Source organism: Myxocyprinus asiaticus, chromosome 49 (assembly GCF_019703515.2).
Source record: "Myxocyprinus asiaticus isolate MX2 ecotype Aquarium Trade chromosome 49, UBuf_Myxa_2, whole genome shotgun sequence".
Lineage (NCBI taxonomy): Eukaryota > Metazoa > Chordata > Actinopteri > Cypriniformes > Catostomidae > Myxocyprinus > Myxocyprinus asiaticus.
In genome coordinates this window covers 17,209,889-17,222,868 of record NC_059392.1, presented here as the reverse complement: position 1 = coordinate 17,222,868, position 12,980 = coordinate 17,209,889, and the positions used below count along the sequence as shown (strand labels likewise).

The following is a 12,980-nucleotide window of genomic DNA, read 5'->3' as shown; positions in this document are numbered from 1 at the left end:
TGGTTGTTCCTACTGCTTGTCGCTCTAACATTATTGGTGGACTGCACATCTGGCCATATCTTTAGAAAATCTTATCACACATGAGATATACTGCCGGTAAAACTAAGATATGATTCTAATTTGACAAAAAAAAATCAGTTTCCTTGTCCCTAAAAATGCACATTCTGCAAGTTAATATGAACTGCAGCAGTGCTCATTTTATCATAGCATTAACCAGATTTATCAATGTATGAATTAAACTCACTCAGACCGCGGACAGTTTCTTTTCCACGTATCATTTTTATTATGATGGTCTTTATTTAGCTGTATGACACAGAAATTTGTCACGTGTGAAATTCTATAAAGACTTGATAATACTGTCTTCAAACCTTTCAATGGGTGTCACAAATACTGGCTGTTGTGTATCACATTCAGAAAGAAAATATTGTGAGAAACATAAATTCAGTCAAGTGTGTCCAAACTTTTGACTGGTAGTGTGTCTTTAGTGATTTTACATTTTTAAGTCTATGGCAAAACACATGCAAATCCAGACCAGAACTCAACTTGTGCGCAAACCTGCCCCAACCACCACAGCACCTCAAAAATCTATCCAGTGAAGATGCAGCGCAAAGATGATAAACACATCTGAAGGATTTTAGCCTAACAAATTCATACATCTCAAATGTATTTATAGTAGAGGATGAGTAGTTTTTCAAATCAATTTAGTGAATGTAAAAAAAAGAAATTGTAGTCTTTCCTTACTGTAACGGACATAGACATAGAGGCAACAAGAGTCCAAAATGAATAAAATCCCAGACACAGTTTATTTTGGAACCAAAATGCCAAACACAACCAGAGACTCTTATTGTGAATTGCCTGTGCTCCCAGCTCACACAAACACATAAGGGAAACAAAATATGCACTCTTACAATCATCTACAATATATTACAAAGAGAGAGTGACCGATTGTGCATTTTGATGATACCGATAACTAAGCTGGTGTAAAAGGCAGATTTCCAATTAATCGACCGATAGTTTTTAAAATCGATTTACTGAATGTGCTTCCAGCTCACACAAACACATAAGGGAAACAAAACATGCACAATTACAATAATCTACAATATATTACAAATAGAAGGCGAATGATAGTGCATTTTGCCAATACCGATAACTAAGCTGGTGTAAAAGGCAGATAACCAATTAATCTGCTGATAGATTTTTAAATTGATTTATTGAATGTGCTTCCAGCTCACACAAACACATAAGGGAATCAAAATATACACTCTTACAATCATCTACAATATATTACTAATAGAGGGCGGCCGAAAGTGCATTTTGCCAATGCTGTTAACTAAGCTGGTGTAAAAGGTAGATAACCAATTAATCTGCTGATAGTTTTTTAAAATCGATATATTGAATGTGCTTCCAGCTCACACAAACACATAAGGGAATCAAAATATACACTCTTACAATCATCTACAATATATTACAAATAGAGGGCGACCGATAGTGCATTTTGCCAGTACAATAACTAAGGTGGTGTAAAAGGTAGATAACCAATTAATCGTCTGACTGTTATTTAAAATTGATTTACTGAATGTGCACCCAGCTCACACAAACACATATGGGAATCAAAGTGTACACTCTTAGAATCATCTATAATATATTGCAACGACCTATAGTGTATTTTGCCGATACCGATAACTATGTTGGTTTAAAAGGCAGATGACCAATTAATCAACCGATAGTTTTTTTAAATCGATTTATTGAATGTGCTCCAAGCTCACACAAACACATAAGGGAAAAAAACATGCAAAATTACAATAATCTAAAATATATTACAAATAAAGGGCGACTGATAGTGCATTTTACCGATACCGATAACTAAGCTGATGTAAAAGGCAGATAACCAATTAATGAGCCGATAGTTTTTTAAAATCGATTTATTGAATGTGCTTCCAGCTCACACAAACACATAAGAAAAACAAAATATACAGTACACTCTTACAATCATCTACAATATATTACAAATAGAGGGTGACCGATACCTAAGCTGGTGTAAAAGGCAGATAATCAATTAATCGTCCAGAAACAAAAAATGCACAATTATAATAATCTACAATATATTAAAAAACTTTCAGCAACTATGTGTGTTGATTTTTGCCGACAATGATAGTTCCAAAAATCTAATATAAAACTAACATATCAGTCAACCTCTAATTACTAATTAACATGAAATTATAATTAACTTATTTATATTGAACAACAAAACTCGCAGAGTCAGTGATTGTTTTAATTTCACCTCTAGAGGCTGTTGTTATACTGTGGAACCCTCCAGCGCTGACCATGGAGGAATAATAAAAAAACTAAAAAAAAAACTATCTGCAACTATCTAAATATATTTTTGCCAATAACCTAGTTCGAAAAAGCCGATTTGGTTCGGTGCTGATATATCGATAAAACCCCTGCACATACCTGTCGACCTCTAGTTTATAGCTCAAAATATTTTTCCATAACCATATTTGTTGTCATATTCGGCTAATCTTATCTCACCTGCATTCCACATACACGCACTCCTAGCGTGGCAGACGTGCTCTGCTCACATTTCTTAATCTGACGAGCGGCCTTCTCCTCTGATGCATCATCGCCATGTTGTCGCGTGCCCATCTTCAGATCCAGTATGCAGGGGTAACTGAAATGATGCACCACATTCTCCAGCAGCAGGAATTCTGGAGGAGTTTTGGGTCAAGGATTATCACACCAGACACACACATGCACACACCCGCTGTACACTGCAGTAAATGTGTTTATTTAAGAGTTAAGGTCTGTTCACACTGTATGTGTATTTCTGTTCAAAAACAGCTAAACAGAGTGGAACAAAATGCATCCTGTGTAAACGCCATGTTCACTAATTTGATATTTATGTTTGTATTTTTTATGCAGTATCTCTCATTGCTTAAGTACAGCGCAGTGCCTCAGTCATCTAAAAGAAGAGGGGCTTTCCCATAATTCTATTAACTTTGATAAGCTTGACAACAGCATTACTATCAGCCTGTCAATCAGTTATTTTCTCCGGTAACATACCTCCATTTAGCATCTTCTAGAAACAAGCCAATTATCTGTTTTGATACCTAATTACAGCATTCATATTTGTCAGCTTGAGGAAGTGCGGAGAGTCACTGTGAAAGTTAAAATCCATCATTCTATAGAACGTAACAGTGACCGCCCACTTTTTAATGTCATGGGATGAGGAACTAAAAGCATGAGAGGCAGATGCTCAATTTAATCCAAAACAAATCCTCAAACTCATGTGTCCTCAATTTCAAAATGCATTCTAAGGGCCTCATTCATCAAACCCGAGCAGGGTAAATCATTTGTAAACCTATTCATATATAAATTGTCATGTACAGCTATTTCCAGAGCAATGATTTTATGAATTCATATGCAATTCATGTGACAATTTATTGTAAGAATGATTTTATAAATTTGTGCGCATTCATGTGACAATTTACATAAGAATATTTTACAAATTAATGTGACAATTCACGTAAGAATGGTTGAACGAATTAATGTTGCAGATTTGTGTAAGAATGGTTATATGAATTCATGTGACAATTTACGCAAAAATGTTTTTATAAATTCATGTGACAATTTACATAAGAATGGCTGTACAAGGGGCCTGGGTAGCTCAGCGAATATTGATGCTGACTACCACCCCTGGAGTCATGAGTTCGAATCCAGGGTGTGCTGAATGACTCCAGCAAGCAACCAAATTGGACCGGTTGCTAGGGAGGGTAGAGTCAAATGGGGTAACAACCTCGTGGTCACGATTAGTGGTTCTCGCTCTCAATGGGGTGCGTGGTAAGTTGTGCATGGATCGCGGAGAGTAGTATGAGCCTCCACATGCGGAGTCTCCACGGTGTCAAGCACAACGAGCCACGTGATAAGATGCACGGATTGACGGTCTCAGAAGCGGAGGCAACTGAGACTTGTCCTCCGCCACCCAGATTGAGGTGAGTAACCGCACCACCACGAGGACCTACTAAGTAGTGGGAATTGGGTATTCAAAATTGGGAGAAAAGGGGATAAAAAAAAAAGAATTAAAAAAAAAGAATGACTGTACAGATTTGTGCTACAATTTATGTAAGGGCTGTACAAATTCATGACAACTTACATAAGAATGGTTGTACAAATTCATGAAGCACATTTGCATAAAAATGGTTTTACAAATTCACGTGTGTTCACTTAACAATTTTTGCATTAATACTTTTGCCAACAATTTATACAGAAATTTCCTCTGCTCATGTTTCATGATTGAGGTCCTAAAAATGGTTATTCAGACTCTCTTCAAACAAATTTTGAATTTGTTCAACCTTGTAAATGATGAAATGCATCTGGTAATATATTAACATGTGTTGAGGATACTGTAGAGTTTCCTGTCTTTGGACTCGGAGCGCATGCGGCTGAGCTGTTGTTTATGGCAGCGCAGACTCCAGGGGTTGTGACTGATCTTTTCAGAGCTCAGACCACTGTTGCCGTCCAGCATCTGGAAGGGAACATCTGAATGCATCTGCAGCTCCAGACGAGGACTCTTCAACTCCTGCACACTGCACACACACACACACACACACACACAAAACGCTTATTTTTATCTCAATGTAAATGGGTCACTTTTATGTTTTCTGGGCTTTTATCTTCTGACTTATAATAATGAAGCATGGTGATGAAAAAATCTGTTTTCAGAAGATATAAGCATTTTAAATCTGTAGTCTCTTTCTTATGGCTAAACAGACCCAGAAAAATGTACGACTCACAACTTACTACATTAATTTAATCTAATCAAAGGTTTTCTAGAATACGAATGCACCCTCCACCTACATCTGTTTAGTGCATATGGGTGTGTTCCCCCCTGTGCTGATGACACCTTCGTAGGGAACTTTGAAGGGAGAACAATCCATGCTGTAGAATTTCCATTAAGAATCACTTAAAAGGGGGGCCTGGGTAGCTCAGCAAGTAAAGACGCTGACTACCACACCTGGAGTCTTAAGTTCGAATCCAGGGCATGCTAAGTGTCTCCAGTCAGGCTTCCTAAGCAACCAATTGACCCGGTTGCTAGTGTGGGTAGAGTCACATTGGGTTAACCTCCTCGTGGTCACCATAATGTGGTTCTCGCTCTCGGTGGGGTGCGTGGTGAGTTGTGCGTGGATGCTGCGGGGAATAGCGTGAAGCCTCCACATGCGCTAGGTCTCCGTGGTAACACGCTCAACAAGCCACGTGATAAGATGCACAGATTGACAGTCTCAGACACAGAGGCAACTGAGATTCATCCTCTGCCACCTGGATTGAGGCGTCTCACTACGCCACCACGAGGATTTAGAGCGCATTGGGAATTGGGCATTCCAAATTGGGGAGAAAAGGGAGAAAAGAAAAAAAAAGAAAAAAAAAGAAAAAAAGAATTACTTAAAAAGTGTGAATGACCGTTATCACCTTTCAGCCCTCTGAAGCTCTCACAGTGGAGGTCATTTTCTCTCAAGGGAATAGGGCATAGGGATATTCACTTCTGAATAGAATGCGCCAATGTGGGAGCTGGATGTGAGGAAAGTGTCTGGAGCTTATTTATAACTTTTAATGTAGGCGTTTTTTTGGGGATGTACAGCACGAGTAAGTGTTCTTTATTCTTTATGTTTAGTGTATTGTGATTCAACACATTGATATATTGTGATGTTTAAATTGCTTGTTTCTCATTCATCTGCATTGGACTAGCACAACTGCTCCAGCTTCGTCGTGTTGTTTGTGGGCTGGTTATGTCATTTATTCTCAGTTTCCCCGGCTGCACACTGGCTCTGGCACGAGCAGCAGCATGGTAGAAAAGAGTGTGTGTGTGTGTGTATGTGTGTATGTGTGTGTGTGTGTGTGTGTGTGTGTGTGTGTGTGCGGCTTTGCCGGGGTCTGCAATGTAAACTAAAGCCTATTGGCTATTATTTAAAAGGCACGAGCCGTTCAACAAGTCCCAACCCAACTTCATGTTTCACTAGGAAATACTTCAAGAGGCTAAAGAAACTCTGCTTGTCAAGGCACTTCACAGAGGTTTAAAAGGGGGAAAAATAGACTGATCGGTGTATATTATTTCCTATTGCAAATAGAAAATAAAGCCTATTTTTTTTTTTTTTTTACATTTAAATTTTTTTACACACGTCATTATTTAAAAGCAAAAAAGATGGACATTATGATATTTTCATTACCACAACATGAAAATATATATATATATTATTTAAATAAAGTAATACTATCTTGGTACTGCCTTTCATTTTCTCTTTTTCTTTTCATTTTAATTTAGAAAATCATTACACAACAGCATCTGTTTTACTGGAATAGAGTAAAAAAAAGACAAACAATTGAAAACAATGGGAATAATAAAAATAAAACATTACGGTAATGAGAGATGTGTAGTAAAATGTGCTTAAGTGTCCTGAAAATAATGTCACAATGCAAAACATCTTAACTGTCCTAAATGTAGGCTTTCATATTTTAATTTTTTTGTATATATATATATATACACACACACACACACACACACACACACACACACTGGTGGCCAAAAGTTTGGAATAATGTACAGATTTTGCTCTTATGGAAATAAATTGGTACTTTTATTCACCAAAGTGGCATTCAGCTGATCACAGTGTATAGTCAGGACATTAATAACGTGAAAAATTACTATTACAATTTGAAAAAAAAAATGTCTTCAACTACTTCAAAGTGTTCTCATCAAAAAATCCTCCATGTGCAACAATGACAGTACTGCAGATCCTTGGCATTCTAGCTGTCAGTTTGTCCAGATACTCAGGTGACATTTCACCCCACGCTTCCTGTAGCACTTGCCATAGATGTGGCTGTCTTGTCGGGCACTTCTCACGCACCTGACAGTCTAGCTGATCCCACAAAAGCTGAATGGGGTTAAGATCCATAACACTCTTTTCCAATTATCTGTGTTTCTTTGCCCACTCTAACCTTTTCTTTTTGTTTTTCTGTTTCAAAAGTGGCTTTTCTTTGCAATTCTTCCCATCAGGCCTGCACCCCTGAGTCTTCTCTTTAGAAGCGGATAGAGTGGGTAGAATTCAATGAAGCTGTCAGCTAAGGATATGTGAGGTGTCTATTTCTCAAACTAGAGACTCTGATGTACTTATCCTCTTGTTTAGTTGTACATCTGGCCTCCCACATCTCTTTCTGTCCTTGTTAGAGCCAGTTGTCCTCTGTCTTTGAAGACTGTAGAGTACACCTTTGTATGAAATCTTCAGTTTTTTTTTGGCAATTTCAAGCATTGAATAGTCTTCATTCCTCAAAATTATTGACTGACGAGTTTCTAGAGAAAGCTGTTTCTTTTTTTTTTCTTTTCTTTTTTTTCATTTTTGACCTAATATTGACCTTAAGACATGCCAGTCTATTGCATACTGTGGCAACTCAAAAACAAACACAAAGACAATGTTAAGCTTCATTTAATGAACCGAATAGCTTTCAACTGTGTTTGAAATAATGGCAAGTGATTTTCTAGTACCAAATTAGCATTTTAGCATGATTCCTCAAGGATAAGGTGTTGGAGTGATGGCTGCTTTTTTTCAAATAGTGATGGTGCTGTTTTTTACATCAGTAATGTCCTGACTATACTTTGTGATCAGTTGAATGCCACTTTGGTGAATTCAAGTACCAATTTCCTTCCGAAACAGCAAAATCTGTACATTATTCCAACCTTTTGGCCACCAGTATATATATATATATATATATATATATATATATATATATATATATATATATATTGATTTGGGCTTAAATACAACCAGGACATTTTCTTGACTGGTTTCATGAGAATCACCCAAATGTCAAATAAAACACCTCATATACTCTAATATTTAGTCTGACCTCCCGAGGTGGATGAACAACATTTTCACATGTTAAAAGAAACTCATTTCAAAAATAATTTGTTGAAAAAGTTAAATAAAACAAACAAAAAAAAAAATGTAGACCCTTTTTTGTTTTTACCTATTATTGGAAAGTGTCTTTTATAGTACTGCCACTATCAATAAAGCTCTCATTACATGGGGCGTAATTGGCATAATAGGTCCATGGACTTGTTTTTAATCAAGATTCAGTGTATATGAGTGTATGAGGAAAAGTTGAAAAGTATCATGCGGTGTGACCGGAGTGGTTAATGACTCATTTGTTTGAGTTATTTCATAAATCAGGTTGCACATCAAATATATAGTCAAATCTGACGTCATGTGATGACAGTCTCAACGTCACACCTCATAATGACATTATCTCATCACAACCCTCATTCATGTCATAACTTGAGGATGTATATGCCTGTATAATGAACGTCACTCACTTCTCGTTTGCGTCACTGTCATGAGCCGGTCTGTCATCTTTGTGTTCGCTGCTGGAGCGGTGGAGACTGCGGCGAGAGTGTTTCCGGCGAGGCTGATCTCTCTCGGGCATCTCCTCATGCTCCAGTCCCTCGCTCTCCTCGTACGGATATGCCACCAAATTGATATAGCCATCAGAATCTCCCTCAAAACACACCAGCACTACACCTACAACACACACATTTGCATGTCAACATCACGTGTGTGCTCACAATTCAGAATAAATGTACACTGATATAAAATGTACAAACATTGCACATTATGAGAAGATTTCAATGCTGATTCTCTGTTAAAAAAATGCTTGCCCTTCTATTGTGGTCTTCAATGTACTACACACCACAAAAGTTAAAAGACAGGAAGCTGGTGGAAGGGGCCAAATAATCCCATCGTTTTTAAGTTAATTTTTTATCAGTGTGTCCTCGATGATATCAACGCAGCAACAAGAGCTGATGAAGACACTGATGATGTCACTGAGCTAATTCAGGCAGAGCTCTGTTTAATAGGGATTAGCAGTTTACACATGAGCTTGTTTAGCAGAGGTCTTCAGAAGACAGAGTGCTGTACACGCGGCTGATCTCTGGCAGCGTGTTTACCGTTTCTGCAAGTATCTGCACTGTAATGTGTATTTGAATATCATCTGCGATCAAACAGCTTAGACTCACAGAAATATTTCTGGGCCTAGATCAGACTTTGAAGTTTTGCATAATCCTAAACTTTTTCTTATTTTCCAGGTGCTTCCGAGTGGAAGAAATGCTAAATTTAGGCAGAAATAAAGGTGACACATTTTGTGGACTCTCAGAGTTTGGAGTTTGGTCACTACAGAAACCTAAAATAAATCTCTAAATATCTGCTGATATTTGACAAACGATGGTAATTACACAAAACACAAGACAGATACGCCGATTAAAGTACATAATATTGGTGTAGCATTGTTTCCTGTACTGCTGCTTAATTTATTTTAAATTTCAGTCTGAACTAAAAGTGATGAGATAAAAAAAGATTGTGTACTGCAAAATAATACAAAGACAATAAATAGACAACATGTCCCATGGCTCCAGGCTGCAACTAAATAGTTGCATTTTGCGCATTTAACTTAATTATGTAGATGTATTTCATGTTTGTATTGGATATGAGCTATTTTTGATTATCTTAACATCTGGAACCTTTACCTTAATGTCCCAAACTTTTAGGAACAGATTCCTAAAAAAATTCAATAAATAACCAATTTGTAAATAGCCTAAAGACATTACTTTTCTTTTTTTTTTTTTTTTTTTACTACAACAGTCGTAGTAGCCTGATCGAAAATTATGTTGTAGTTTACTTTGATACAGTTTAGTAAGAGTCTTGTAATTTATGGTGCATGGCACAGTGTTGTTTTCTCTCTCCCTGTTCCCTTTTTAAAGGAATATTCCGGGTTCAATACAAGTTAAGCTCAATCGTCAGCATTTGTAGCATAATGCTGATTACCACAAAACAAAACAAAATTTTTTTTATCATCTCTTCTTTAAAAAAAAGCACAAATCGTGTTACAGTGAGGCACTTAAAAATGGAAGTGAATGGGGACAATTTCTGGAGTGTTTAAAGGCAGAAATGTAAAGCTTATCATTTTAAAAGCACTTACATGAACTCTTCTGTTAAAATGTACAACATCATGGCAACAAAATTAGACTTAACTTTACATATAAAAGGTTAGTAAGCGATTTTATCACTTAAATCATGTTAACATGCATATTGTTTACGTCTTGTGGCTATACTTTTGAAACAGTTAGAATTTTAACGTTTACGGATTGGTCCCATTAACTTCCATTGTAAGTGCCTCACTTTAACTCAGATTAAGAAAAGGAGGGATGAGTCAAAATTAATTTTTGTGGTAATCAACATTATGCCACAAATGCTGTCAATTGAGCTCAACTTGTATTGAACCCGGAACATTCCTTTAACAGTCAGTGCTGTTTAGAATGTCAGGCTGTCTTTCTGTTTGAAATATCTTACTTGCACCATAGCGCATAGATCATTCTCAGGAGAATTTGAATGGGTTGCATAGGTTTTGTACTATGCACAGCATCATCAAGGGAAGCCTATTTGACTCAGGCAAGTGATCTGCATTGTGCTATCCCGTGACACAACATACATGTCGAGAGAAATCTGGTTGACACATGTTGACCTGCATGCTCCAGAGATACAGTAGAATAGAGCAGAGTGGATCACTTCCGTGAGTGGTTTTGTGGTAGATCTTGCGAGTCATTCACATGCTCACTTACACCCATGGGCAGTGCTCGAACTGAATCAAGTCTTATGGGGGGTCCCCACCATAAGACTTTTATTTTATTTTTTTGGTGGTGGGGGGGTTAGTCTTGCAATATACAATTTATAAAAAATATACAATATATTTATTTGATCATAATATGCATAACTATATACTATTTATTAAAAACAGGCTTACATAAAAGAACAGGCTTTTGTGTTGATAAAGAATAAAAAAAAATATACATTTTCAGTCTAATGTTATATAACAAAGAGAGATAAGCTACTATTCTTCTTTTAAATGGCTTACTCCAAGTAATACTGGATTTAGAGGGTGACAAAGCAGCAGACCCAAAAGGGCAACTATGGCAAATATACCAGGGGACTACATATAAGGCACCTGAAGACCTGTAAAAGCATGTGACTTCAAAATACGTTGAAATGTCTCAAAAACAGTAGAAAATAATCAGATGGCTTCCAGACTCACTAAGATTTCACAATATTACTGTTTTTACTGTATTTTGGATCAAATCAATGCAGGCTTGGAGAGCAGAAGAGACTTTTGAACTTTTGAACAGTAGTGTACATCCAACAGAATAATTCTAGCATTATTTACCAATGTAGAATTTACTACCCTAAAAACAACTGGATGATTGATGTGACACTTTGTGATAATAATATGTGTTCCAAAATACTTGTTTAAATGCATGAAACTAGTTTATTAGATATTAAAAATATGAAAATGTGACAAGACAGGCTGTCAGTCAGTGTTAATGTTGGTGGGGATTTTTCAACGATTTCAGTGCAGTTACATCGTTACGTCAGTAGGTGGCGGCAAGGGACTGTTATGAGTAAGTCGGTCAGCATACTATTCAACCATTCAGTCAAAAAGGCTGCTTTATGTAGGAACAAACAATGCTGTGGTTATCAATATGTCAGTCATTGCTATTTCAAGAGTGAATCCCGCATTTATATGCGGATGTTATTCCCGAAACTTTGCAGCGTGTACGTGGCCGTTGGTCCTCCTCTTAGCAGCATGAAAAACCAGTTTTATACAAATTCAGAATGGATTATACATAGAAAGTGCATAACGAGCGCTCCCTTTATAATCACTAAAAAGCTGTCACTCATCTTCATCACGATCTCTAGCACCCCTGTAGAACCAGGCCTATTAATAATGAAAAATGAGTTAGCCTAAATGTTTCCAATTTATGCATGGAATACAAAAGCCCCGATATGGAGTGGATAGATATAGTAGAAAGATATATATAGAGAGAAAAGTACCCCTCAAAAAAGTCAATAAGAAGCTTTCTCTTCCCGACTGCGAGTGGAGGTTTATTATTCTCCATTTTTTAGCTAAAGTTAGCTTCACCAGAGTCATGTCAACGATGTCATGCGCTTAGCGGTCTTTAGATGTGGGGCGGGGCGTTTACATTTTAAAGAGAGATGACAACTAGCCTATAAACAAACTTAATATAAATTATTGTAAATAATTAATTCACTAAATTTACCGTATCCACTCCATGAATTTAATCAGATTTGCATTATTATTTTTTACTAAAATATATGTATCTTGGGGACCCCCCTAAATCTATTTTTTACTTCTTATGGGGGGTCCCTAATGTCTTATGGGGAGTCCTGGATTCCCCTAGCCCCCCCTCAATTCGAGCACTGCCCATGGGCAAAATAGCTTCTCCAATTCAAATGACCAGCATATCTTTGGACTGTGGGGGAAACCAGAGCACCCCTAGGAAACTCATGCCAACATGAGGTGAACATTCAAACTCCACACAGAAAGACCCAGGGTGAGCTGGGACTCGAATTCGAGGCCAAAAGTAAGCCCCGTAGATTGGTCATCTAGTATTGACGATTTTTCTTCTGACGGTGTTTGCATGGGTGAATCAAAAGCAACAACAACAAAATCAACAACTACGACGGAGGACGCCAGGATCGGAGATAAACTTTTGTTAGGGCTGTTTCATGAACTTTAGCTGCATCCAAAAACGTTGGCAGCTGCCTAATCAGTTAATGGTTTAAAAGACAACATGATGAATGAAACTCAAGGAAACTGTCTCTGAACAGTTTAAAAAGTACCTTATTTCATCCTGCCTAAATTACATAATCAACATAAATTACTGTACTGAAATACTCACTCATTAACTTAAAAAAGACTTAATGCAAGTTAACAACACAGTAACAGGCACGCAATACTTCCCTCATGTAAACTAGATTTAGTTTAGTTTAATTTATTATTGAGTTCAATTACTCACTCTCGACAAACATCGTATTTTTTATATCCGTAATCCCAGGAAAAAATCACTGTAGTAATCCAGAAAT

General features: G+C 37.1%; 1 protein-coding gene across 6 annotated transcripts in view; it reads right to left on the bottom strand.

The window, feature by feature from the left end:
• The window catches only part of LOC127438272 (inositol hexakisphosphate kinase 1-like), a 119,533-nt gene that overhangs the window by 3,826 nt on the left and 102,727 nt on the right, over window positions 1-12,980 (bottom strand). For all 6 annotated transcript variants that reach the window (XM_051693750.1, XM_051693749.1, XM_051693754.1 and 3 more), the window contains 3 exons: window positions 8,363-8,567; window positions 4,405-4,586; window positions 2,533-2,708 (listed from right to left, as the gene is read on the bottom strand). In XM_051693750.1, coding sequence (XP_051549710.1) covers window positions 2,533-2,708; window positions 4,405-4,586; window positions 8,363-8,567 — 563 coding nt within the window. The remainder of the gene's footprint in view (window positions 1-2,532; window positions 2,709-4,404; window positions 4,587-8,362; window positions 8,568-12,980) is intronic.